The sequence below is a fragment of the Zeus faber genome, assembly GCF_960531495.2.
Source record: "Zeus faber genome assembly, chromosome: 1".
NCBI classification, from domain to species: domain Eukaryota; kingdom Metazoa; phylum Chordata; class Actinopteri; order Zeiformes; family Zeidae; genus Zeus; species Zeus faber.
In genome coordinates, this window is record NC_137193.1 from 14,138,813 (window position 1) to 14,165,269 (window position 26,457).

At 43.3% G+C, this 26,457-nt stretch overlaps 3 protein-coding genes across 4 annotated transcripts; 1 reads left to right on the top strand and 2 right to left on the bottom strand.

The window, feature by feature from the left end:
- Positions 1-42: 42 nt before the first annotated feature.
- Positions 43-9,399, bottom strand: ddah2 (DDAH family member 2, ADMA-independent). Of its 2 annotated transcripts, XM_079999544.1 has the most exons (6): positions 9,285-9,399; positions 7,375-7,999; positions 6,427-6,615; positions 4,455-4,574; positions 2,732-2,875; positions 43-612 (listed from the first exon to the last, which is right to left on the bottom strand). In XM_079999544.1, exons 2-6 carry the CDS (start codon positions 7,672-7,674, stop codon positions 493-495), a joined length of 873 nt encoding a protein of 290 aa, XP_079855670.1. In that variant the 5' UTR covers positions 7,675-7,999; positions 9,285-9,399; the 3' UTR covers positions 43-492. The 2 variants fall into 2 exon arrangements, with proteins under 2 accessions (XP_079855670.1, XP_079855671.1); XM_079999545.1 differs by lacking the exon at positions 4,455-4,574.
- Positions 9,400-12,558: 3,159 nt separating this feature from the next.
- Positions 12,559-16,622, top strand: LOC307239990 (protein Bouncer-like). Its single transcript, XM_080013566.1, has 3 exons — positions 12,559-12,687; positions 13,415-13,534; positions 15,334-16,622. Exons 1-3 carry the CDS (start codon positions 12,624-12,626, stop codon positions 15,531-15,533), a joined length of 384 nt encoding a protein of 127 aa, XP_079869692.1. The 5' UTR covers positions 12,559-12,623; the 3' UTR covers positions 15,534-16,622.
- A 37-nt stretch (positions 16,623-16,659) lies between these two features.
- clic1 (chloride intracellular channel 1) lies at positions 16,660-25,708 on the bottom strand. The gene is made up of 7 exons (XM_080002692.1): positions 25,633-25,708; positions 25,349-25,410; positions 23,852-23,961; positions 23,076-23,201; positions 22,600-22,706; positions 21,382-21,563; positions 16,660-18,935 (listed from the first exon to the last, which is right to left on the bottom strand). The coding sequence occupies exons 2-7, from the start codon at positions 25,388-25,390 to the stop codon at positions 18,774-18,776; spliced, it is 729 nt and encodes a 242-aa protein (XP_079858818.1). The 5' UTR covers positions 25,391-25,410; positions 25,633-25,708; the 3' UTR covers positions 16,660-18,773.
- Positions 25,709-26,457: the final 749 nt, after the last annotated feature.

Genomic DNA, 26,457 nt, shown 5'->3' on the forward strand with positions numbered 1-26,457 from the left:
GGCTTTTCTTTTTAGCTGGTACAATCACGAGGGGGAAAAATGTAATGTTATTGTTTATTTATTGGCAATCAATCTTGATACAAATTCATACATAGAAAAGCTAAATGGTATCTTATGAATAACCAGCATTTCTACATATGGAATTATGTTCAACTTATGAGGGGTGAGCGATGCATTTTTCCTACCCCCTTCCCCCCCATTTGAACAATATAAATTGAAGCTTGTCCTAAAGCGATAACAGTGAAGCTACAACTAATTTCAGTGGTCATTATCTGGCCTTTGCCGTGTGTGGGAGCCGCTATGCCACATTTCACCAGAGGGGGGAGCAGTTCTGCCAAGGCTTTCATCTAACAGTAATTCAGAACAAAACCTCAAGTTGTCAGGTTCGATCAAACACAATCACAATTTGTTTTTTTTTTGGGTGTCTCTACCAAAAAGCGATTCCACTGCACCGACTAAGCTGCGTACTACCATATTTTAGGGCGCGCGTGTTCAGAAGATGGTGTGCTTCCTGTTGATGAGCAGGCAGAGCGAGGAGAGCGACGCCCCCAGCTTGGAGGCCTCGCTGCAGGCGGTGGGGAGCAGGGTGTAGTCCTGGAGCTTCTGGAACGCCTGAGGAGGAGACGTCACAGGAGAACCCGAATTTCATCATGTGACACGTTGGAGCAAGCTGAACAAGGGTTATTTCAATTAGTGGAGTGCATGGTAAATTTTTGTTTTTACCATGTCCTGTTTTGTTGTCATTCATACACAGGCAGGTTTAGGAGTGAATTTATGGACCCAAAATAACAGATTGTAGTTGCACAAAGATGAACCTTCCAGCTTGTTTCCTATTCTGCAGGTTGGAGTGTGCTACCCGGCTTCTCGTCTGAGAACTGTGTGCGCTCGCATTTCCTGTCACCTACGTCCATAAAAGTGCATCTAATGACTGCCACCAGGTGGCCCAAAATAACAATGTAAGATGTATCTAAACAAAATAATTTGACATTGCCAACAATAGACAAATGGCTCCTACAGATGTATTAATCAATGTGCATTATATCAATGCATGAGGCTACTCCGTGCATATGCTGTACGTACACACACCAACTTAATTAACCCACTAAGGGCAATTCAATTTGGGGTATCAAGGTTTTTGTCACCTTGTGTTTTTCTAATAAAACGTGACCTTTTTGCTAATTTTACTTAATAGAATTAAAATAGAAAGGTGTGCAATTTATATATATATATTAAAAAAAATAACTTAAAAAGGGGGTAATTGCAGGTAGCATAAATATGTAAAAATAAAATACAAAAAGGGGTTCATGCGATAAATGATAAAACAGCACAGATGGTTGCAGGGCTGAACATCTGCACCAAGCAGAATCGATGTGAACCCGCTTTGTCTAAACAGTGTGTCCGACAAAAAACACAACATGCAATTTGTAAGACAATGTTCCAACTGGGAGGTTGTCTTTGAACGTGGTTTGAAGCCAAAATCTTTCTTAGCAATAACATATGTGTCGTTTTTGGATCTAGCCAGAAAGTGCATGTATTGCATTTGAGAGTACTGAGGTCGCTGTGTTTACATTTAAACAAAACCATATGAAACAAGAAAATAAATGAAGGCCACAATGTTATAATTCACCCAAGACATTTGCACATTTATACTAGTTTTAATAATTTCACTGTTTTGTATACATAAAACTTTTTAAATTATTCCTTTGTTTTATTTCATTAATTTTATTTCTCTTACTTTTTCAATAATAAATAATAATAATAACACTTTCTTCTTTATCTTCATTTTATACGTATATGGTTTTTATTCTCTTTCATTTTTATTTGCTATATAATTTTTTTAGTTAAAGCTTTCCCATATTACATTCCTATGCTGCTTCTGTGTTCAGCAATTTTATCAACTGCGGTTGTTTTAAAATGTGCTATGTATAAATACAATTTGATTTGATTTATACTCATTTCAAAATACCAATTTAGGGCGAAAACAAGGGCGTGGTTCCCAGCAGCATTACCAAACTGACGTAGTTCTGTTCCAACGGGCCCAGGTGGAGTAAGAATTTTATACAGCTTCAACAAAACGCTTAGGACACTTTCTATTACACATCGGTCACCAAGGTTCTGTTCTTCAAGGGTCAAAAGGTCAATTCGGCCTCCCCTTAGTCCCGACCCTGCCGGAGTTTCAGGGGCAGCGCATAATGGTGTATACAAGTTATTATTCTCAGAATAATGTTAAATCTGAGGACCTTTTTGAAGGGTTCATTTGGGTTTCATTTTTACAATAATCGCCTTCACCAATCAAAGGGTTTTTTGCATTCATTCAAACGCAAGCACAATTAATGTACACAGTAGAATAATACAATAATTAAAATATGAAAATAAATTTGAAACAGGGTAAGAATAAGCTAAGAAAATAATTGCATTAAAAGAAAATATTATTATTATTTTATTATTAATAATAAAAATTATATTTACCTATTTTATTAAATGCATTTTGCCTTTTTATTGTTAGTTTGGGTCGATTACGGACATTTTAGTATATTTAGAGCTTATTGTGCATAATCTCCGGGTGTGTTGCAAAGACATTTCACTGCATATACTGTATGTATGAACTTATGTTTATGTATGTGACTAATAAACCTCTTGCATTTCTAAAAAAATGCTATCATCGTGATCAAGACTGTGTATAAAACATGGCAAATGGCAAAACAAAATAAAATCTGCAGTTAGGACTCACAGAGACGCTCTCGGGACACTCGTCGGTCGGCCGGTGCAGCAGGAAGTCGGTCTTGGCCGGACCCTGGATGTAGATGCAGTTCGCAGCCGCGTCCTCGGGGACGGTGAGCACTTCATAGTGGTGGTCAGTCAGCTGCTCCATCATCTGGACGGACACGGACACACACACACACACACACACGGACACACACCATTAGGGCCATTAGCACCACGCGTGCAGGCAGGATTTAAAGGCGTGTACAAATCACATTAGGCCGAAACAGAGGGAGGAGCCCCCCTGGGACGGAAGAGAACATTACATAACATCTGGAAGGGAAGACGGTGGAGGGATAGGGTCTTTGGATATTTATACGAGGAACAAAGTTTTGACGTTTGAATTATGATTCTGGAGTAACGTATTGTATTTCAAGATTCAAGATTCAAGAATCAAGAGGTTTATTCGTCACATACATATACATACTTTCATACATACATGCAGTGAAATGTAATGCAACGCACCCGGTGACTACACACAATATGTCCTAGACAATATGTCCTATTTGACTAACTCAGCATGATTCACCCAACGCAGCTCTCTGGATCGGATTTTCATTTATTTTATTTAGAATTAAAAAAAACCATTTGCAGTCACATCATGGAGGAGCCGTCTCTCTCAGAATCTGAATAATTTCTTCAGATTTGGTCAAAGTGGACCCATTGCATAGAGGTTTGCTGAAGTTGAAAGAACTTATGAAAATGTGATTTTTTTTTTTCTTGATTTCTATTTTCGATAACGTAAGGTGATTGCTCCCCGTGTTCTATTGTAAACCGTTATTTTGCACACAAAAAAAAGGGAACACTTGAAAGAGTATGGATAGAAAATGATTGTTGTTGACCTATCTATTGCTTTATTATTTTACATTGATTGTACATTTTTGTATATCATTGTACATGCAATGTCCGTCATACTAGAATAATGTGAAATGTATGCGTTTCCAAAATAAAAACACCAAAAAAAAACCAAAATATATATAGAGTCAGTCAGTGTGTTTACATGCACTCAATAACCCGATGAGGCTCAATATGCAGGTTAAGGTGAGTTTACATGGCCAGCGGCGTAGTCGGGTTAAGGAGGGGAAGTATCTGCTCCCACGTACAGGAAAACCCCGTCTACAATCCTCTCCGACACTTTCTTCAATACAGCCCCATATCCCTTTCTTTCCTCATCAAACTCAGCGCAAAAAAACGCTCTCACTCTCCCACCAAAAGTACGTGTGTTTTCCGGCGGTTGCCGCGGCGAACCGTTGTTTAATCCGCCTAAACAACGCCGTTCGGACGCGCCGATCACATCTGGGTGACGGTGTTTACGCGCCACGATGAGCGGAATGATTGAGAGGGAATCCAGGTGCGGTCATGGGGTGGTGCTTGCTCCTATTTGGATTTGACTGGATTCAGGACATTCCTGTGACGGTCGCAATATTCGGATGTGTGCGACTTCACGCTATTGTAATCGGCTTATTCAAGGGCTGCACCTGTTTCATAACATGTACAGACATGGATCAAATACCCATGACATCCAAAATGAAGTCACAGTACGGTGAAATAAAGTCACAGTACGATGGTAGGGCCACGCACACACACACACACACACACACACACACACACACACACACACACACACACACACACACACACACACACACACACACACACACACACACACACACACACACACACACACTCACTCGGAGTGTTTTCTTGGCTCCGTCGTTGTTGCTGATGACGATGGTGTCTGGGCCTCCCATGGAACAGATGTTTTTCAGGCGAAATCCACCGCAGACTGGAACGGTGGAGACGGCAAAGTCCTGAACACACACACACACACACACACACACACACACACACACACACACACACACACACACACACACACACACACACACACACACACACACACACACACACACACACACACACACACACACACACAGTATATCCTCTCTCTCTGTGACGATCAATAAATAAAGTATTCACTTATCTGATATGTGCAAAGGTCCAGTATATACAAAACACAATACTCAGTACAAATATTAACGATACAATTTGGACATAGAGTGATTTTCTGATAAAAAAAAACAAACATTGATTATTAAATAAGCCGTTGTCCAGGGCAGACTGCTTTGGCTCAGTGACATAACAGTTCCTGCCTCTGGAAACCTAAATCAAATCAGTGCCGTACTATAATGGAATCCATCGAGGTTTTAAACATTGAGGGCAAACACTTTAATGAGGATTTATGCTGAAAATCGACCCCAAATTTCTGTCTGTTATTATTGATTCTGATGATTATTCGTCACGGCACTTTTTCGTCAGCCGAAATCATTTCAAGGCATCTCCTTTGAACAGTTTAAAGCTGCCTCCTATCTGTGACTCAGTTATTATGTGTATTTTTAATTATTATTATTATTATTTTTTTATGATTTTAATAATTGGAAAAAAAGAAAACCGCCCTTCACTCGTAAAATGAAGGCGAAATAATAAGAAACAAAAGCAACAGGCAGAGGGTAAAAGCATCTTGAAAATATCAACGTTTCCCAGCGACAAATGCGAAATTTCTAAATTAATTTTTGTGTTGATGTGAGGAGAGCGTGGAGTGCGGACGCTGCCTCTGTTCCGCAGCCGCTCACCTCCCGGAACCCTCCTCGCCCACGCGTGCAATGGGACAAAAGTGAAAATAGTGCTTCCTTCCACACAATCATCTGGATATGGATCGTTCTTCCATGTGCCTGTGACGTGTGTCAGTCTCGGGGCCCGAGTGGCCTTCTCACAGCTGCACCTTATACACAGTGGCACGGCGTCCTTGTTCCTCGCGTGTGTAGACTATGGGGTGTTATTATCCTGAAGGTAATGAGATGCCCTTGCTTTGCCCCGAAGGGTTGGTATGTGTGTGTGTGTGTGTGACTGTTCCGTAAACAAGACGTACATTTCTCACACACACCGCTACCTCCCCAAAGGAGGAGATCCTTCCATATAACACACTTTTTTTCCCCCCTATCACGGCCCGAGATTATTTGTCAAAGTTCGGACGTGAGTGAAGCATCAGAAATTGGGCAATTGAGAAATTGAGCAATTTGGGCATCGCGTCGGCTACTTTAATTATATCATTATCATAGTGGATCATACAGAAAATATTACATATTTCAAACCTATTTCACTTTTTAAAAATGTATTTTTAATAGTATATCAATCAAATATCCCATTATCAGTCTTTGAAATGTCCCATGACCCTGTGTGCATATCAAGTGACCCTTGTGGGGCCCCGACCCCAATGTTGAGGATCTCTGGAACGGAGGTATAACCACTTCATCTTCTTTCTTTTTTATTTTGTTTGCTTTATTCATGTTGGCTTTGGTGTATGTGCGAGTGGCTGGGGGAGTGAGAGGTTTGTGGGAAGTGTTTGAAGGTGTGCTCAGTATTCAGAACTTTCAAATAGATTTGGGGACATTTTAGGAAAAAAATAAAAAATAACGTGTCAAATACAGTGAACGGGGAAATGTGTCCTTCTACACTCAATCAATCAATCAATCAATCAATCCTGAAGAGAAGTACCCTTTGAAAACACCTTTGGACTACCTGCCTCATTATATCTTATCACTCATCCATCCATCCATCCATCCACCCATCCTTCCATCCTCCAGCTTCTCTGGGATCTCCCACCTTGAAGGTGTCGGCCAGAACCTCCGCCCCCCTGTGGTTGGTGTGGGAGGAGATGCCCACGAAGAACTCCCTGCCGGTGAAGAGCACGTCGCTGCCCTCCAGCGTGGCCCCTCCGGAGCCCCCCTCCTCGGCCCCCATCTCCACCACCGTCAGGTTGAGCTCCGACACCACCCGCCGCACCGCCTCCGCCTGGGGGGGGGGGGGCGGGATCAAAAACGCAGATCACGGTGGAGGTTAGAAAGGTTAGAAGAGAAGAACAAAATATGAGTTTTATCGCCGCGGTGGGAGTTCCGAGTTCAGACGATCTTTTAGAAGCGGTTGCCGAGTTGTCTGCCACACAGCCGCTGTCTGTTGCCTAGACTGACGAAATGGTTGCCGAATTTGACTCATTTCACAATTGAGTGGTTATTGACTCGTTCTGATTCTGGGGCAAACCAGACCGCACACGATCGTTGCCAGTGACCCAAATCCGGTTGCCCTGGGCAACTGGGCAGCCGATATCGTCGGCCCCTGTTCTCCATCAAATGCCGTGGTTACAATAACCAGTGGGTGTGGGAGCGGGTCGGATATGGACCAGAGTTTTCAACGTAGGTTGGAAGAGGTTCAATGTCGGATGTGGCTGAGGAGTTTTGGGAAGAAATGAACTCACAATTCCTTTGCATATGAAGTACGTTCTCATATTTAAATACAAAACACGAATTTAATTTAATTTAATTTAAATAACTTTGAAAGAGCATTGAGGGTTTATGGCTTGTACCTCGTAGACTGCTCTAGACGCTCCAAATCAACGCCTCTACCTGCCTGGTCATAATACCCACATGACTGAGGATTGTTCCTCCAATATTTCTTGCGTGTAAATACCAAGTCATCCCCACAATACCGTGAAATTATCGCCACCGCGGTATTTTGTCAAAACACACGACGATGTGACACTTGAACCGTCGATACCTCGCTGCGTCTCTGCTGCTGGAAGGGCCGGGTGATGAGCGCCGTGTCCCCCTGGATCACGGCCACGTCCTCGATCCTCCAGCTCTCGGGGAGCTCGGGGTCCGGGGGGATCTCGATGAGCTGCAGCCCGACCTTCTGCCGCAGCGCGCCGGTCAGGACCCCGAACTGCCGCTGGGCCTTGGCCAGGTCCACCGCGCTCTCGCCGTTCTCGGCGCCGTCGCCGGACGCCCTCCCGAAGCTCTCCGGGATGCCCCGCACCACGGCGTGGGTGAAGCGGCCGTACGGGCACACGTTGGCCATGGTGGCGCCGGATAAATCTGGAGTGTGTGTGTGTGTGTGTGTGTGTGTGTGTGTGTGAGTGAGCGAGTGCGGACAGAACAAAACGGCGCCTGTGAGTTTCTTCCCAACCTCCCGAGCCGTCCGGGCGGAACACACCAGCCGCGGGGCGCTAGGGAGAGGCTGACGGGGTGAGAGGCGGCAGCTCCGCGGGGCGTCTGGTCGTCCGGGCGGAGGCGGACCTCATTCCTCTCCCCTCTTCAGTCCCCCGTGTGCTCCCGCACTTCCAAGTCCTCTGGCCCCGACGCTGAGGAGCGGATTTGGGGGGCTCCGGTCGGGCGATCCCAGCCTGGGAGCGAGGACAGAACAACGTGAATGTGATGATGGGTGGGGGGGGGGCACAACAGGATGTGGGGGCTGTTTTATGGTTGCTCAATGGGGCCAAAACTGCAACAGCAATCAATTGCTCAAGCCTCACTACACAAATCCTCTCTCTCTCTCTCTCTCTCCTCTCTCTCTCTCTCTCTCTCTCTCTCTCTCTCTCTCTCTCTCTCTCTCTCTCTCTCTCTCTCTCTCTCTCTCTCTCTCTCTCTCTCTCTCTCTCTCTCTCTCTCTCTCTCTCTCTCTCTCTCTCTCTCTCTGCTGGGATGTGGAAATGTCGAGGCCAGAAATTCCAAATCAACACAGAGACATCAATGGCGTCATTGTAGTTGGAGAATCGGCACTAGTTTAAAATTGGGACAGCTTTGAAATGAACATCAAATGTGTGCAATTTGTGTGGGGTTTTAAAACAGCCGGCGTGGGAGAATGAAGTGCCGTTCCCCGAATCCTTGTATTTATTTTAATGGAACGCTCACAATCCAAGGCAACTGAAAACAATTCCGACACATCAGAGATTGAACACGGGAAGAACTGCAGAGCCCGTGAAATCGTGGGGGCATCTCATCTCAAAGTTGATAGCGTTCTGCAGCGTTCTATTTGAGACGGCGGCGTTTTCTGATCAGAGAAGGCGTTCCCCACCGGGAGAGGCGGACCCCGCCACGCAGCAACGCACACAGAGGAACGCGATCCCAACTCAAACACCTTGAAGTGATGTTCCCAGTGAAGTGGGCAGATAAATAAAGTGTCGAATGTGAAAAAAAATATATATATATTTTGGGGTTTTTTCAACAAAATAATCTTGCGGACTGCGACTTTAAATACGACAATGGCCGTGCCATGTGTGCAGAGCCCGTTAAAACATCTCCCCTGGCAGGAGGCAGGGGACAGGGGACAGGGGGACCGGGGACAGGGGGACGGGGGGCTTCCTGCTTTTCCTTTTAAATCTCAGCAGTAAATCTGCGTCCATGGGCCCCTACCTGCATCCGGGGAAACTTCCTTAAAAACCTGGAGACCAGGGACACGCGCAACAAGTTTGGAGAAACCCCACGCACGTGTCGAACGCCGCGGTGACGCCCAGCGCAACACGCGGGGCGCGGGAGCAACTTTTGGGGGAAACGCGGCGCAACAACGTCCCGTTCGGCGGCGGGAGAAGCGCCGCGCCGCCCCCGCGACATCCGCAGCTCCGCAGCCTGTTGGAGCTTCTTTTTATTGGGGGGGGGGGGGTCCGCACAAGCACCGACACACGCACTGACCTGTTGTTGTTGTTGTTGTTGTTGTTGTTGTTTGGTGGTGGGGCGGAGGTGGGATCCCTCCGTGCACGGTCCCGCGGTTCCAGTTCGGTCTCTGTTCCCGTTATTCCCTCTCTTGTGCTGTTCCACTCTGTCCCCTCCTCCTCCTCCTCCTTTCATCCCTTCCCTCCCCCATCCCATCCCCCTGCACCACCCCCCCCCCCTCCCCTCCCCTCTGAATAAACAGAGCTGCAGTCATAATACACGGAGATAAATAAGAAACAAAAAAATAAAAAATAAAAAAAAATGGAAAGTAAAAGTATTGCTTCCAGAACCCACGTCTTTTATTTGGTTTTTATTTTGACTACATTTGAGAAATGTAGGTGTGCATTTGAAATGAAGGCAGCACCCCCCCCCCCCCCCCCCCCCCCCACGGGCTAAGTCGACTTTGATATGAATCTATTTTATTTTTTATATTTTATTTGAGTTTCCTCATCAGGATTGCAGATTTTTCTATTCAAATTGTACTCGACAGAGTAGTTGGGAGATGAGAGATTATGGGATGCATGTTTCCCCTCCACTGTTTCCAAGCCACGCCCCCTCCATTCAAATCTATAAATAAATATATATATATATATGTATACACTCTGTGTGTGTGTGTGTCACACGCACACGCGCACGCACACGGAGGAGTTTTCTTTTTCTAATCAAGATAATCACCACGCCCATTGGGAAAACAATCTACTGATAATATAGATTAAGGCCACTGTTATTGTATTGGGGAATTGTCGCTGTCTGCGTTGCCTGAGTGAGCAAATAAAAGCTCATGCGGTTCTGTGCAAATGTGGGTCACATGACGTTTGACACAGAGACTGAGACACAGAGACAAACTGATCCTGGTCAGAATCTAAACAAACAACAACAACAACAACAAAGCTCTTGCGTGTTTAAATGTGTTTGCGGTGATTCCTGAACGGGGCATTTCAGTTGGGCTTTGAGGAAGCACAATGTTCCCTTCTAGTGGCCAAAGTGAGAACTGCACGGGAGAGAGAGGGAGAGAGGGAGGGAATAAAAAAATAAACACAGAAATAGATTTTCTTTAACTGAAGTATGTGTTCCTTTATGGTGGCAAACGAGACATGAGTTTGAGATTAGTTCATCCAAATATAAAAAAAAAAAAAAAAATAGAGATGGAGGGGTTAGAGGTGGCTGGCGAGGAATAAATTAATAAAGGAATAAAGGAATGAAGGACATCACCATTAAACAACTTCACGTGTCTTGGCTGGGTTTTTGGGGGGTTGAGCCGGGTGAGCCGAGAGTCAGGGAGCGAGGGCTAGCGGGAGGGAGGAAGGGAGCGGGGGGGGGAAGGGCCAGGAGAGGTCACAGACAGGATTAAAAACAACACCATCTGTCCAGGGAGCTTGGCGGGCTGACGCCTGGTGCACAACATCCAGCATCAGCGGCTGACGGTGCACGTCTCCCCCTCCACCCCCGGAGCGCACGGTTCCGCTGGAAACCCGGGAAGTTATTACTCTTCTCTCGTCTTGCTTCACTGCTTCTGGTCTTCTCGGCAAGTTTCATTTAAACAGTAATTGCGGCAACAATACTGCCTGTGCAAACACATTTTACATCCAAAAATACAAATACATACAGGTCTAATTTCCCCCGGAGGGATTACTAAAGTAAACGAAATAAAACAAAATGAAAATAAATTAATCATTTTGACTGGGGATTTGGGTGAAAGAAATTCATCGAATGCATTTAAGGCGATTATTTGGATATAGAACGTGTTGTACACAGGGGCGATTCCAAGTGCTTTACACAAGGCATAAAACACAAGAATACAAAAGCATGGAAGAGTTAAAGCATAGAAATTAAAAGCTAAACAAAATCTGTTTAAAATAGATGTAATAGAGTCCCAGCGATAAACGGTTAAAGTGCAATTCCAAACAGGAGTGGACATTTAAAGCCGCACCCACTTTGGTGTTTGGAGGTGTAACCAACTAGAACTGTATACTACTATACTACTATGCAATTTAAGAAGGGCCCATTCACTGAAAATTGGTTGTAAATATAAACGTCTTGGGCCTGGATTTAAAAAGCGCTAATACGTTTGGGGGGGGGGGGGTGGCGATCCCTGAGATTTTCAGGAGGTTTGACCCAACAATGTGCGGCGTGATAAACTCAATTTAAAGACTGAACGCTCCCAGCGTCCATCCACAGCGGGCGGATGAGAGGATTCTCGAGGCCCAAAAAGCGAGGCAGAGGCCGTGTTTGGGCTCCGAGCTGTGTGACTAATGAAGCTGTTCCGTCACAAGGTCCCTGTCAGCAGACCGCCCCGCCCGGCCCTGGCCCCGACCCCGGCCCCGCCCCGCCCCGGCCCCCGCCCCGCCGCACGGCTCCCATTACAGATAATGGATAATTCACTTAAACCCTGTCGAAGTGGCTCTCTCTCTCACTCCATCTCTCTGTCTTTTTGTTGTTCTCCTCATTAGGCCTGCTGACTCTCTCCCTGCTGTACTTGCTGACTTTCTGCTGAAGAGCCCTGAGCTCTCTGGCTGTCTGTCTGTCTGTTCATCTGTGCAAATTATTTGCATTCTTTATCGCTCTCTGGAATTATTAGTCTTGAACTACGCACTAAGTAATTCTCCAAAAAGTTTAGTTTTAGTTTCGTTTAGTTTTTAGTCGCGGTCCCATTTCAACGGATTAAACAGAGCGAGATATTGAGGTATAACCATCAGATGATTTCCCTTGGAATATTACCCTTGAATTCACTTAATTCCCAAGCATAGTACAGGAAGAAACACAGTTTGGAAATGAAAAGGCCCACTCGGGATCCGGAGAGGATGTGCCGTGGCAGAGGTTTTGGGGACAGGACGTCGCATTGTGGGGCCACATTGCTCCTCTAATCTGATAGAGCCGATCAGCTCCACGGCCAAGGTGGAGCGAAGGAGCCGGTTAAGCCGTGTCAGCTGTAGGGAGTCAGGCGTCGGCCAAATTGAGTTTCGAGTTCTCAGGGCGGGGGACAATGACGGCCTCGTGGACTCACGTCTGACTAAGAAAGACGTGGAAAAACGGTTTAAAATAAAGGTCGTGACCGGGTTGAAAAAAAAAAAAAAAAAAAAGGGGAATTATCAAGCGTGGAGTAGGAGGCGATCCGAGTGCTGTCACCCCATCACATCGACACGTGACAGCTGAAAGGTGGAGACGCGATTTTTTTTTTGGGGGGAGGGGTTGGACTTTGAAGGAGCAGGGAAAGAGAGTTTTGATTGAATTTAACTCAATGAGCCGCCTGGTATCGGGCGCAGCGCCGGACCGCATGACAGACGTCCAAACCACCTGGGAGGAATAAGACTGAGCAGCATGTCTCGCCCACGGCCGCTTCTCCTCCTCCTCCTCGGGTTCCTGGGTTGTCTCCGCTTCGCAGGTATGTAGACGACAATAAATCAGAGGAGTTGGATTTTAAGAACCCAAATTCCAAATATAACAACTTTAAAGGGCCAAGTCTAGTGGGGGCAATGATAAATCTGACGCATTAAATATGGATTTATGTTTTGTGCGTACAAATACTCAACTGTCCCTTCCGACAGCCGGAGGTCAGGTGCTGTCACTTAAATCAACAGTTCTCAACGTGGGGTCCGGGGATCCCTCACAGGGTCCCTCCAGAGGTTCAAGGGGGTTTCCCCCAGCAAAATGGTTAATAGTTAGAATTCACCTTTATTTAATTCACACAACGTTACCGCAGTTATATAATGTAGAATAATGACTATTTGGATCCTAGTTTCACTGTTGTCTCCTTAAATATATTAATCTAACATTAAAAAAAAGTTCCCAGACTGGCGTCCCGGAGACAAAACCTTATGAAAAGGGGCCAAATGAGTATCAAATTTAGGGTCCTTGATATGAAAAAAGGTCTACAGTGCTGAGATTCTGGTCCAAATACTTGCGGGTTTCAGGGGTTGTCCGTGTGAAACGACGTTATCTATGGAAAAGTGAAGTCAGGTGATTCGGGTGCAAAAAGGGGAGAAACATTGCATTCACAGCCATCAAAAGCGACGTTCTATAATCCGGAAGCATGGGTGGGATTACGCAACGTTTTTGCACATCAAAGCGTCCCGTAACGTCTCGTGTTCCTTTCCCTTTTTCCCCCGCAGTCGGCCTGCGCTGCTACACGTGCCTGTTTCCTTCCATTTCTCCCATGGATTGTCTCAAGTTTCCCCAGGAATGCCCGGCCGGCCAGCGCTGCCTGGCGAGCACGGCGGTGGGAACCAGAGGTGAGATTCTGCCCCCCGAAAAAAACCATAGGGAAGGCTGTCTGACAGAGGGGTGAGGGAGGTAGAGAGAGAGAGAGAGAGAGAGAGAGAGAGAGAGAGAGAGAGAGAGAGTGAGTATCTACTCAAGTCTGATTGGGGATTAATGGAAACAGGAGCAGAAATGAAATTTACATCGTATAACGAGGGATAAGATGGGCAGACGAGACGAGAGAGACAGAGAGAGAGAAAGAGAGGGAGTGAAAGAGAGAGAGGGACAGTGAGAGAGAGAGAGAGAGAGAGAGAGAGAGAGAGAGACCGAGAGGGGGAGAGAGAGAGAGCGAGAGAGAGACGGAAAACAAAAGGATAAAAGATGGGGGTGTTTGAGAGAAAAACCGAGAGAATAAAGTTAGTTTAGTCATTTTAAAGCCTCTATTGGCCATCTAGCAAACTTTTTGCTGACTAATATCTGTACTAATATCTTCTTCTTCTTCTTTCGGCTGCTCCCGATAGGGGTCGCCACAGCGGAGGCAATACTTTTGTAATTAATAGTATTGTATTTTTATTTGATAATTAACAGTATTTTTTTACATATTATTTTCTTAAATATCTAATACATTTATATTTTTTATGTGCATAAATACTTTTTATACATATATTTTTTATAGAATTTTTAAATCAAATGCCCCCTCAAATATTGTGACAATGCCACGCTGCGAAGAAATTTCGGTACAAAACAAAACAAAAATCCCAAATCCGAAGCGGGGGTCCCTTGAGATCGCCAGCCCCCACTGAGGCCTTCACCGGGACAATACGGGGTCGGAGACAAAGGGCCACGGCTCAAACAGGTCAGACTTCAGCGAGCGACTGTAGATCACTAATGCCTGCGATGCCATCAAATTATATCTAAAAATAACCCTGAGCGGTGTGGGCGGGCCAACGCCCGCGTTGGCTACGATGATTCAAGATCAAGATGTTTATGAGATGAGACACTCCCTTTCAATCCCTTGAGTCATTGTTTTACGCTCTTGACACATGACACACATGAGACATGCTAAAAAATGTTTTGAACATATCTCTTAGTGGGTCAGTTAGGGTTGGTACTGGATATCAGCACCATACCAGGTGAAAATATGAATAGATCCATAAATATTGAAAGAAATGTGTTGGATTTCTAAATATGGTAGGGTTTTGTTTTTTTTTTGTTTGTTTTTTTTTTAATCAAATTTTATTTTATTTTATTTTATTTCATATCTCTTTCTTGGCTCACTGTTATACATGAATTCCCCACCCAGTCATTAATAGAGTCATCTTATATCATGTTATGGTATTGTATAGAATATTCCTAATCCATATCAAACGTGCCAAATATTTGAGAAAGGGGACTCGGTTGAAGTTATTATTATTATTATTATTATTATTATTATTTATTTATTTATTTTTTACATATAGAAAGATATACAATATGTCAAACAACTGTCAAAATGTCAACCAAAATAACCCAAACTAATATAGGTCTGTAAAGTAGAAGTAGAGGTAATGCATCAGTACTCGGTCAGTTCAGTCAGTTTCAGATGCAGGATTCAGAAGTGGTGACCCGGTGACCACCCCAGCACACCAACTGTTAATAATAAATACAGCGATAAATCAAATCATATGAAGTCATTGCGTCCCCTAAATCTCTCTCTCTCTCTCTCTCTCTCTCTCTCTCTCTCTCTCTCTCTCTCTCTCTCTCTCTCTCTCTCTCTCTCTCTCTCTCTCTCTCTCTCTCTCTCTCTCTCTCTCTCTCTCTCTCTCTCTCTCTCTCTCTCTCTCTACTCCAGGCGCGCTCAGTCTCACCCTGTACGAGAAGGGCTGCGCCGTCCCCAGCCAGTGTGGCCGGAGCGGCCAGAAACAAGCGTCTGGCTTCAACTTCAACTACAGCAACGTTTGCTGCGACGCCGACCTGTGCAACTCCGCTTCCGCCCTCAGCTGGAGAGGAGCGGCACTGAGCCTGCTGCCGTCCCTCTATCTGCTCATCTGACCCACGTGTCGACGCTCCACACGCAAAACAAAAACAGAGAATCTACCACCACAAGCGTCCTTGAATCGAGTTAAACGTTGGTACATGTTTGGCAGGGATACACCAGGGGACTTTCAAGGACTTTCAAATGACTTTCCATGGACTTTCAAAGACTTGACGGCAGGGATACACCAGGGGACTTTCAAGGACTTTCAAAAGACTTTCCACAGACTTTCAGAGACTTGACGGCAGGGATACACCAGGGGACTTTCAGAAGACTTTCACAGACTTTCAAAGACTGGATGGCATTGACTTTCAATGACTCTCTAATGACAGACATCACACATTTTAAGACATTTTGTCCATCCCAGTAGTGCACACACTATCGTGTGGAGACTTAAAACTGAAGGTTGGTATTACCTTCAGTCTTAGCCTCCTGATCTCATCACAAGAGACTCGTCTGAGGACTGATCACAAGACTCTCTGACCGTCTCAAACCAAACTACTGTCTCTTAACGACCCTCAGGGTGAAAGGTTTCCTTAGGATTCTCTTAAGATCTGAACAATTTGTCTGGGATTTAAAGATCCTAGCGAAAAATCCTTGGGTTGCTTGACAGTGCATGGAGTCTGTCAGTATTGGGTGTTTTAAGTCATCTTCAATGAAATGGATGTAGTGAAACATAATGTGCCAGTGCCCTGCAATGTCAGATTTTTATTCCAAATGTACGTGAGCACTACTGGTAAGATCTAGAAGTATTTATGATTATAAACACAAACAAGGTCAGAAGTGAAAAGCAGACCTTACTCAAATCATTCTGGCTGTACATACTGATGGTGATTGTACACTGAGACAAGTAAAACACACTAACTTTTGGAGACAATTTCCACATAACATGCTCCTCAGCGGTGCTACATTTGAAATGCTCAACTAAGTATTTAGTCTGCATGTGTGTGTTTTTTTTTTTCAAGTATCACTTTTTTATATATTTCTTAAATATTTGTTTAACACGCCGCTGCTTCGTTCGATTAAAACATGCATTGTATTAGTCACGTACAGTACGTCCGCTTCTCTAACAATTAAATCATTTGGTCACGAACAGAAAATCAAAATTCTCCTAAAAAGACAAAAGTTCCATCTCTTATGTGGTTTAATTTTGACATTTTCTTTTTTATTGAATTCATTGAAACATTCTGGTGTTGTCGAGAGAATCTGAACAATGTAAAAGACACAGCCGACCTGCCGATCACGCTTTATGTTTGACTGTCGAAAATAACGACCAGATGCCACATGCGATCAAATGGACGAACAGGAAAATGCAACAAAAAACAAATAGTGAACCGTTAATTGGGGTTTCGTAATTACGAGAGCATAAAATCATAAAGCCAACAAAAAAGACAATAGTGGAAATGGGAAAGACAGTGAGTAAAAAGTCTACGTGGACAACAGTGAACTTATAACCAATTATAGTAAGGAGTTAGTTCCCTGAAAGTATCTCCACTTTTACAGCCAAAATACGTTTAAACAAGCACACGAGTCTGGATACAAACAAGGGTTAATAAAACACATGAGCATTGAAATTGTACAGACGTAATCCCTTCAAACCTGCAGCCAAAACCTCATGCAAGCGCTGTGCACAAAGTTGGGTCCAAATTCAAACAAAAATGATCCTTCGATGAAATTAGACAATTCACCACAAACACTAGACGCTGCGTATGAAACCTTTTAACGTTGAAATATGAAAATACGAACATTTAAGATTGTCCTATTCCATCTTAGCAAATTGCACTTGGGTTGGATCAGCCTTTACAGAATTTTACCCTGATCTGAGAGACTAACATCACTATATAAGATACAGGAAAGAAAACAATATCCTGACGACCGGAAGCAGCAATTGCTAATATGCCTCTGAGAATTTAATATTTTTCATCAAAAATAGTGCCTTGTATTAGTTCAAATATTACATAAAAATATATGAACTGTTTTTAGACAGACATGGTCAAGTGCTAAATACCCCCCCCTTTTTTTAAAGGGGCAATGCAATGAAGTTCGAAGGTTTGATCGTTACATACTGGAGCATTACTTGAAAAAGGGCCAAAGCCAAAACAAGCTGCACTAGGTTTATAATGACATGGTGCGATCACGCCTGGGATCTGTTTTTAAACATTGTTTGTGTCGGAGCAAAACGTGTATCTTCATGTCACGAAAAACAAAAAACAAAAACAGAAACATGCGACAGAACAGGCCTGGAGCCTCAGGGCGGGGCGCCAAAATCAATCATCTCACTTCTTCATAGGGAGAAACTGTCTCACAACTTAATTACTTCAGATAAAATAAAAATACACTTGATATTATTCTCGATCAGTTTTTAAAGTAACACGCTGGCAATATTTTAAAACCAAGCCTTGTTTTTTCCATCATTGGGAGTCAATGGGGCGATCACTTCTTCATAAAGAGAAATGCCAACAGCCTCACAAGTTAATCGAAATGAATTTAAGAAAAAAAAAAGGATAATGATAATAATAATGATAATAATAATAAACATTAAAAAATATTGATGGTATTTCTTCTTTATATCTAAACCCCCTGTTCTTTAATCACAGTGATTGGCGTCAGAATCTTTTCAATTGATCCAGTATTGAGAGAACACAATGACGAAAAAAAATAAGGGTCGGGTTTTCGCAAAAAAACGGCGGCGCTTTCCTGTCGCGGCTGCAGCGAGGAAACAGAAAGGGGAAGCACACCATTGAAGTGGCTTCCTGTCTCTAAAAAACTCGGCCATGCCTCTCAGCCACAAGCAGCGGCGCTCGAAAAAGCGACTCATTAGGCCACTTGGGTTCATGAACAAATTAAAATAAAAAAACACAACATTACGTGGACAGAAAAGTCACTTAAATATACCCTGCTGATCTATGACTGTAATTTATAAAAAAAATGGCCTCAGCAGGACATTTATTAAACACAATGCATAAAACTGTGTGAAATACTCTGGATAAGACACTTGGCAGATTGATCTGATCGAGCGCTGGGTTGCACGTCTGTCCACTAAGCCCAACGGGTGTTGTTTTAAACCAAAACGAGGGAATACTGACTGTGTATATATATATATATATATTTATATATATAAATAAACACACAGTTAGTGATGAAGAAAGAGGAGCAGTAGTTTACCGTGGATATACTCAATACGGTGTCTGATAGTGTGTGTGTGTGTGTGTGTGTGTTTTAGCTCCATTATAGTTCCGCTGGCGTTCCCACTCCTCCTACTTGAGCGCCTTAGCGACGGCCGAGTAGGCGATGTGGACCTCGGAGTCGACGGGGCAGGTGGAGGAGAACTCCTCGCGGTCGTATGCCGCGTCCAGGTAGCGCCACACGTTGGCCAGAGAGCGAGGGATGCTGAAGCCGCGGTATTTCAGGGAAACCACCTGGGAGAGAGAGAGAGAGAGAGAGAGAGAGAGAGAGAGAGAGAGAGGGGTGGGATGAGGGAGAACAGAAAGGACATTTCAAGGAAGATTAGAGAGCAGACAGACAGTCAGACAGACAGACAGACAGACGGATAGATGTCCCAGCAGCTCACATCAACACAATAAGACGAAATGGAAATAAGGCAATACAACACAGATATGAAAAAATGACAATATATGGAAAATATACAATAAACCTAGCTGTTACCTATACTTTATAAAATATGAAAAATACAAATCAGCCAATATACAGTAGACCTAATGATAAACAACAGATATACATAATAAAAAAAAAAGAACATTTGAAAAAGACCAGAAAAATAAAAAAGGCCATATCCAAAAATGAAAGATACAGTCCGATACAATCCAGATAGAAAACAGAAACCAAAAGGACAGATAATATCTCGGAAAATGCAGAACAAAACAAAATTATCATGAGTTAGAAAAGTATCTAGAATTTTCTATTATCCTGAGCCTGTTTCATTTCATCAGGCTGAGAAAAACAGCATTTTGAGAGCAAATTTAATTATCGGGTCGATTCGATTCCAGAAAATACTCCCATTCGACTTGACTCCGTGTCTCTCTCCACTCGGAAATATATCAGCTCTTATATATCTGGTAATAGAAAGGGTTCTGGGTATTACTATTATTAATTTTGTTATTTTATTCATAGGTCTTATTGATGGGTATTATTGGGTCGGTTCTCTAATATCAGATAATGAAAAAACGGGTCTGGGTATTTTTTTAATTATCATCATTATCATTATTATTTTATTTATAGGTCTTATTTATGGGTATTATTGGGTAGGCTTTCTTAATATCTCTGGTAATAAAAAAATCTTTATTATTATTATTATTATTAGGGGTCCAGCCGGCAGGTCTGGATCTCTATTGTTTTGATTCAGATTTTTATGATGAATTTTCTCCTTGACAATTTTAAAGTTTAATAGTGTCTGGCCCACAACACCTGCTGAACCCCCGGACATGGTGGAGGTCTTGTTAGAACAGGACAGGACGTCTCAGACATCTTGTGGTTCAAGGTTGATCCATATTGAGCTACATTTGGAACGGGAATTAGTGAAAAATCATTGAAAGTTTATTAGAGGTTGTAGAACATTCGCGCACCGCCGATACGGCAACGTTCTGCAACTTCCGGGCGGGTGGTGGAGCGAGGAGAGTCATCAGTAAATCCGCTCGGTTTTACAAAAATAACCACATTTGATTAAAATACGTACAATTGGTCTACTATTCGACATTGGTTAATTTAATCACAATTCAGTTTTCGTTATATACGTATACTTCGAGGAGGAGCTTGTGAATGAAGGGACCGGAGTTGGCGGAACGGGTGTTGGTGGGGTGGATGTGGAACAAGATGCTTTGTGACATCATCATCATCACCTAATTTGTTATATATGTGCAGATGGGGGCTCTGGGGAGACAACAGACGACGACAGAGACAGCCGGAGCCATGGAAACTCGGAAATTGCAACCCCTTTTAATAGTAATGCTGATGTAAAGACGAGCGACAGCACGGCTGATGTTACGTTCCACCGGAACTTGAAAATTCGTAATTGGTGACGATACAAAGTGATGTGGGTTTTACGGGGGCTCGGAGAATTGGAATTCACATCTAATACGACTAATCTGGACACTATGTATTGCTGCCTGCAGTTATTTATTCATATTATTATTTTATTTATGGGTCTTATTTATGGATTGTATTGGGTCGGTTCTTTAATATATCAGGTAATAAAAACGGGTCTCGATTTATTTTAATGTGTTTTAATAATATTTAATTTAAACATTTTTTATGGACATTCCAATCGGGTCTCGGGACAAATTTCCCAGGTCCAATAGGGTTTGTGGGAATTTGGAGGCCAGTGAAGACCTGTGCCCAGTCGGTTCAAGAAATTCCTAATTTCTCAAGACTCCGCCCACTCGCGTCTCTTCACTTATTTGGCTCATCACACCATCCTACATGTTTATGACTTCCACGATTTCAGAACTCAGGAAAGTAACAGCAAGTCTAATCAGCCAAAAGAAGCATGTTTAAATCTTATAAATAAATATGGCTTCATATACATTTTCATTCTAAAATTAATAGTTATGCACAAAATAAATAATTGTGTCTCTTAAGTTTCTCTGACATTTTTGGCAATTTTGTCATATTCCAATTACTTTTCCTTGACTGGAAAACTACATCTAATAAAAAAAAAAGGAAAAAAGAGTTAGAGGAAGGGGAATCTACAGATGGCTCCAGCTGGAGACGAGGACAGACGGCTTAGCGATCCTAAACCGAACAACCTAAACATATGGCTCGGATTCGGGTTTAAAAAAACCCCAAAACATTACATCTGTGGTTGTTTGTGTTGGAGGTCCCGCCGGGGGCCTCATCTCCCAGGTTTACCTTGATGATGTGCAGCTTGGGCAGCAGGTTGCAGTCGGCAAGCGTGAGATTGGGGCCGTCCAGGAAGGGGCGGGAAGACAATGTGATGTCATCGGCGCTATTCTCGTCAATCTCATCAGGAAGTGGCGAGCCGAGGTAGTCGTCCAGTTTCTTCAGGGCCTTCAGCAAGCCCTTCTCTAGATCTGAGCGCGCACACGCGCACACACACGCACACACACGCACGCACACGCACACACGCACACACACACACACACACACACACACACACACACACACACACACACACACACACACACACACATTCAGCCGATACAGCAATAAAACTAATGTCTTATGTTGGGTAAGACCTGAAAATGCTTCTCAAAAAGAACAAGAACAATGAAAACTTCCTTGTTTTAGAATAAACTGATTTTCATATTTCAAACACTTGACATCGTCTCTGAATGTACTACAAGGTCTATTATGATATATTAATAAGTTTGTTATAAAGGTTTTTGTGGAAGAAATCCCCCAGCACATAGAGAACATTGTCATCATAACATCTCAACAACTGAAGGTCCATGCACTGGGGGATCTGTTCAATAATAACCTTATTAAAACCTATTATAATGGACCTTAAAATCCATTCAGAGGCCATTACAAGTGTGTCAAAAGGAATTGATCTGATAACAACGGCGTTTGCCTCATACTAGTGGTTGAGTAGTAATGTTATTGCCTAAACTACAGATGGTTTCCTCAGTGCTCGTTGTGCAGCTTAATAAAACCGCAGCAGGTGACCCTTTTGTGACGAGGCAGCAGAGCTGAGGCCGTAATGTTATTAATACACATATTCCCTGCGACACAGGGCGTGTGTGTGTGTGTGTGTGTGAGAGTGTGTGTGTGTGTGTGTGTGTGTGTGTCTGTAAGAGTGTGTGTGACATGGCTTTGTGATCCCGCTCCACATAAACAAACAGAGGAGGAAGAAACCGATGTTTTGGTCATTTGCGGGGGGCACTCTGATTTCACATGTAAATGCGGGGGGAAGGATGTTCTTCCAGGAAGATGGATCACGTCATCTGCCCACGAACAGGATATTTAAACAATGCAGCGGGATCAGATGGCCTTAAATAAACAATCCCAGCTGAACGTGTGGAGGGTGGAAGTGGAAGGCCCTTCGTCTGCACCGGAGCCTCTGAGCAAACCAAAGACCTCACTCGGTTTCGTTGCGAAACGACTCACTGTCATTCAGCTGGGGGTTGGAGTTCTTGACGTAAGCTGAAAACTTGGAGAACACGTCCATGCCGGCCGTGTTTGACTCTGGGTTACGAGCGGCGAGGCGAGGATACCTGAGAAACAATAATATGAAGAAGAATTTAAGCATATATATATATACAGTATATATACACACACACACACACACACACTAAATGAGAAATGTACCCTGATGAAAAAAAAAAACCCCAAAAAGGAAGAAAATTCCCATAACACTTCATCAAGATCAAGAAGAGCATAGATTTTACATTTGGTGCCGTTAAATGAAAACTCTGGTATTTCTTTACCGTATTTTTCAATCTTGGGGAGTCAAAAAACATGAGGGAAGTAACAGAGGGAGGCCAAAAACACAGAAATAAAAAAACAACAACATTTTTTTGAATTAAAGACCATTTGGAAACCACCATCCCAAAGGGGAAAAGCATACGAATGGAGGGATTTACTTGGGAGGACACAGATTCTCCTCCAGGAATTCTTCTATCTTGTTGGTGTCGGTTTTCACCTCGCTGCCGTAGATCAGGAAAGGAGGCTGCGCGCCGGGAGCCAGGTTCTTCAGGATGTCGGGCTTCCTGGTGGGTGGGAGGGAGGGAGGGGGGGGGGGATTAGACGGATGGACGGAGGCAAAGGAAAGGACAGATGGATGAAAAGAAGCGCGAGATCTCAGCCAGAGATGGAGGGAGATAGAGGAACCCCCAAAGAGAGAGAGACAGACAAAAAGATAGGAGAGAGAGAGACGGAGAGGGATTTTAGATTTTTTTTTTTTTTTTTTAAAGGGGCAGATAGAGAGCGCACGCCAGGAAAAGAGAGAAGACAGTGAGAAGAGCAGAACACGAGGAAGAAAATAAAGAAAACGGATGAAATCACCAATTCATCTGCAATCTGACTCCAAAAATTATAACCCTCATAATAACCAAATAATAACCTATATTATTCGCCTTACTTACTGCATTACATTTTAGGAATCAGTTAGTTAGTCAAGTAGAAATTTTTAGGTAGCTATTGGTTTCAGTCTAGAACATATTGTGCGTAATCACCGGGTGCGTTGCATTGACATTTCACTGCATATATGTATGAAAGTATGTACATGTATGTGACGAATAAACCTCTTGGATCTTGAATCTTGAACCCTAAAACAGTCAGACACCAAAAATAAAAGGGCTGTATCGATGACGATCAAATCAGGGAGAACCGAGAAGAGTTTTCTTTTCTTCCCCCTCACCTGGTCATGTCGACCGTGGTGACGTCGAAGGTGACTCCTTTCAACCACAGCACCATGAAGAGCCGCTGCGAGAAGGGACAGTTCCCGATGCTCTGTCCATCGCTGCCCGCCTGGTAGATAGACAGGCAGCGTTGAGAAATCACTCAAAAGCAGCTGCATTACTCCTGAATGTAGACTTTTAGCGACATCATTCAATGGTAGTTTTTCCACTGCCGCCCCTTTCTTCTGAACAGAGTCGCCGTGCTGTAATGGAAGTTAATTAACCCCTCATTGTGTCCTCGGTGCGACCAACGCCCGTGTGCAACTTCTGCCAAACATAGCCTCAATAATCATCCTGAAGTTATGATCACAACCATAAGCACCCTGCAGCACAGAGGCTGCCTTCTGGGGCAGCCTGCGCACCGTGGGCCGATGTGAAAGGTTCACCGGAAGTGGAGATTTTAGAGACTTTACAAGGACATCTTTCTCTTTCGCACACGAAGGGGAAAGAGGGAAGAGGGTGGCGTGTGTTCACACAGAGGGATCATTATGGAAACGTGACCGAGTCGAGGAGGGAAGAGGGTTTAGAAAAAGCGGAAACAGCCATACTGGTTCTGTGAACATACAGTACATGTGCTTTTTTTTTTTTTCTTCTTCCTCCCAGAGACAACGCCCCACAGTTACTCCATATACTAAATATAGATTAAAGTCTGCCAGATATCTTAATGTGTTAACTAGATTAGTCTTACTGCTCTTCGTAAGCCCTGTGAGTAAGCAGGGTGGTCTAGATCAGCATGAATACAAAGCGATTAGTGCATGTTAGAGAGATATTAACAACTTATTGTAGTTGTATATACACACAACATATCAGTCAATAATTCCACTAATAACTTACTGTATCTCCTTGAGGTGGGAAATATGCCATACAATGTTTGCTGCTGCTTTGGCCACATAACAATAACACACAGTCTCTCTTCTGTTACATGATATGCCTCTTATTTGTTACATTGTATCACTCTTATTGTATATATCACGAGTCGTATCTGTTACATTGTATTACTCTTATTTGCTACGTTGTATCACTCTTATTTGTTACATTACATCGCTCTCTTATCTGTGACATTGTACCACTCTTATTTGGTATACTGTATCACTCTCTAACTGTTACACCGTAACACTGTTATCGGTAGCATTGTCTCTAATCTGTTACATTGTATCACTCTTATTTGTTATACCGTAACACTGTTATGTTCCATTGTTTCTTATCAGTTACATTGCATCACTCTTTTCCGTTATATTGTTTCTTATCTGTTACACTGTCCCATTCTCTTATCTGTTACATTGTTTCTTATCTGTTACATTGTATCACTCTAGTAGGTTACATTGTATTACTCTTATTTGTTATATTATCTCACTCTCTTATCAGTTACATTGTTTCTTATTGGTTACATTATTTCTTATCTCTTACATTCTATCTCTCTTAGGGGATGCGACGTCGTGTGACATTCCTTCTCTTACCTTCACAAAGAGTTCCACTTTCGGCCGATTCTCGTCACTCATCTCGCTCGCCGGTGCAAGAACTATTTAGGAAGGAGATAAAGGGAGGTGAGATGCAGCGCGCATGCCGTGCATCGTAGCTTACTTGGTGTTTTCTTCTCCCGCAGCACAGCAAACCGGAGCAGAAAACCCAAGCCAACCGAGGCAAACAGTGTCACTAAGCAGCTCTAAGCGGACAAATCGGATTTGAAGCCTCCGTTAGAGGCATCACCAACACGTGGACGAAGAAAACCAAGGAAACCCACCTTGGTTTTAGGGGTTGAGCGATAGTTTCCAAAAGTGCGGTGGCGATAGATCGCGGAGTGGTGCGTTCAAGTCCTGGAAGTTTGAGCTTCGGTCCCTCCCTCCGCTGCAGCATCACCGCTGCACTTCCTGTGCCCACGCTCACGCAGTTCGACAAGTTGACGTTCCATTTAGGACGGCGTCGTGCCAAAAAAAGGGGATCCTCCGCCAAAAAAGTGCGCTAGGTGGGCTATAACCCGTCAAATGTAACCCTCATGAATGAAATGAACGAAAAAAAAAGTATTTTTGAGTCATAAACAACTTTTCAGTCACACGGTAGGAGCTGCAGTCACTTTTTGACATGTTCAAAACCGCATTTTACGGTTGGACAAGTGCAAAACACTATTTTAGGAGTTGTATTGGCCCTTTAAATGCATTTCGATTCGTAAAAAGAAGTGGGTGGGCTATACTCTCTCAGATATAACCACCAAGAGTGAAACCGAGTCATTTTGAGGCATAATTAACGTTTCGGTGACAAGGTAGATGCTGCAATCACTCTTTGGCGGACGATCACGTTTTGGCACAACAACGGCAAATTAAAAGGTACAGATTCAAAGAAGGAATTCTAAACAATTAAAAAATAAACCACATCATAAATAAAAGAAAATATTAATTATACATGAATATACAGAAGTGAAGATTTTACATACCGTATATATTAACGTAAACTTGCTTGAATTTAAAAAAAATACTACTTTTGCCACGATGTGTATCGTTGATACAGATATTGTTTATTGTTAAAAGCCAAATATTTTGTTGTTTATTGCATGTTGCCATTTTTCAAATCA

Excerpts from the sequence above, each read along its gene's own strand:
- clic1 (XM_080002692.1), bottom strand. The coding sequence starts at position 25,390 with ATGAGTGACGAGAATCGGCCGAAAGTGGAACTCTTTGTGAAG. Across the intron at positions 22,707-23,075 it reads GAGAATCTGTGTCCTCCCAA|GTATCCTCGCCTCGCCGCTC; the intron begins GTAAATCCCTCC and ends ATTGTTTCTCAG. Across the intron at positions 18,936-21,381 it reads CCAAGCTGCACATCATCAAG|GTGGTTTCCCTGAAATACCG; the intron begins GTAAACCTGGGA and ends TCTCTCTCCCAG.
- ddah2 (XM_079999544.1), bottom strand. The coding sequence starts at position 7,674 with ATGGCCAACGTGTGCCCGTACGGCCGCTTCACCCACGCCGTGGTGCGG. Across the intron at positions 6,616-7,374 it reads AGCAGCAGAGACGCAGCGAG|GCGGAGGCGGTGCGGCGGGT; the intron begins GTATCGACGGTT and ends CCCCCCCCCCAG. Across the intron at positions 613-2,731 it reads AGTGTCCCGAGAGCGTCTCT|GCGTTCCAGAAGCTCCAGGA; the intron begins GTGAGTCCTAAC and ends TCTCCTCCTCAG.
- LOC307239990 (XM_080013566.1), top strand. The coding sequence starts at position 12,624 with ATGTCTCGCCCACGGCCGCTTCTCCTCCTCCTCCTCGGGTTCCTGGGT. Across the intron at positions 12,688-13,414 it reads GGGTTGTCTCCGCTTCGCAG|TCGGCCTGCGCTGCTACACG; the intron begins GTATGTAGACGA and ends TTTCCCCCGCAG. Across the intron at positions 13,535-15,333 it reads CACGGCGGTGGGAACCAGAG|GCGCGCTCAGTCTCACCCTG; the intron begins GTGAGATTCTGC and ends TCTCTACTCCAG.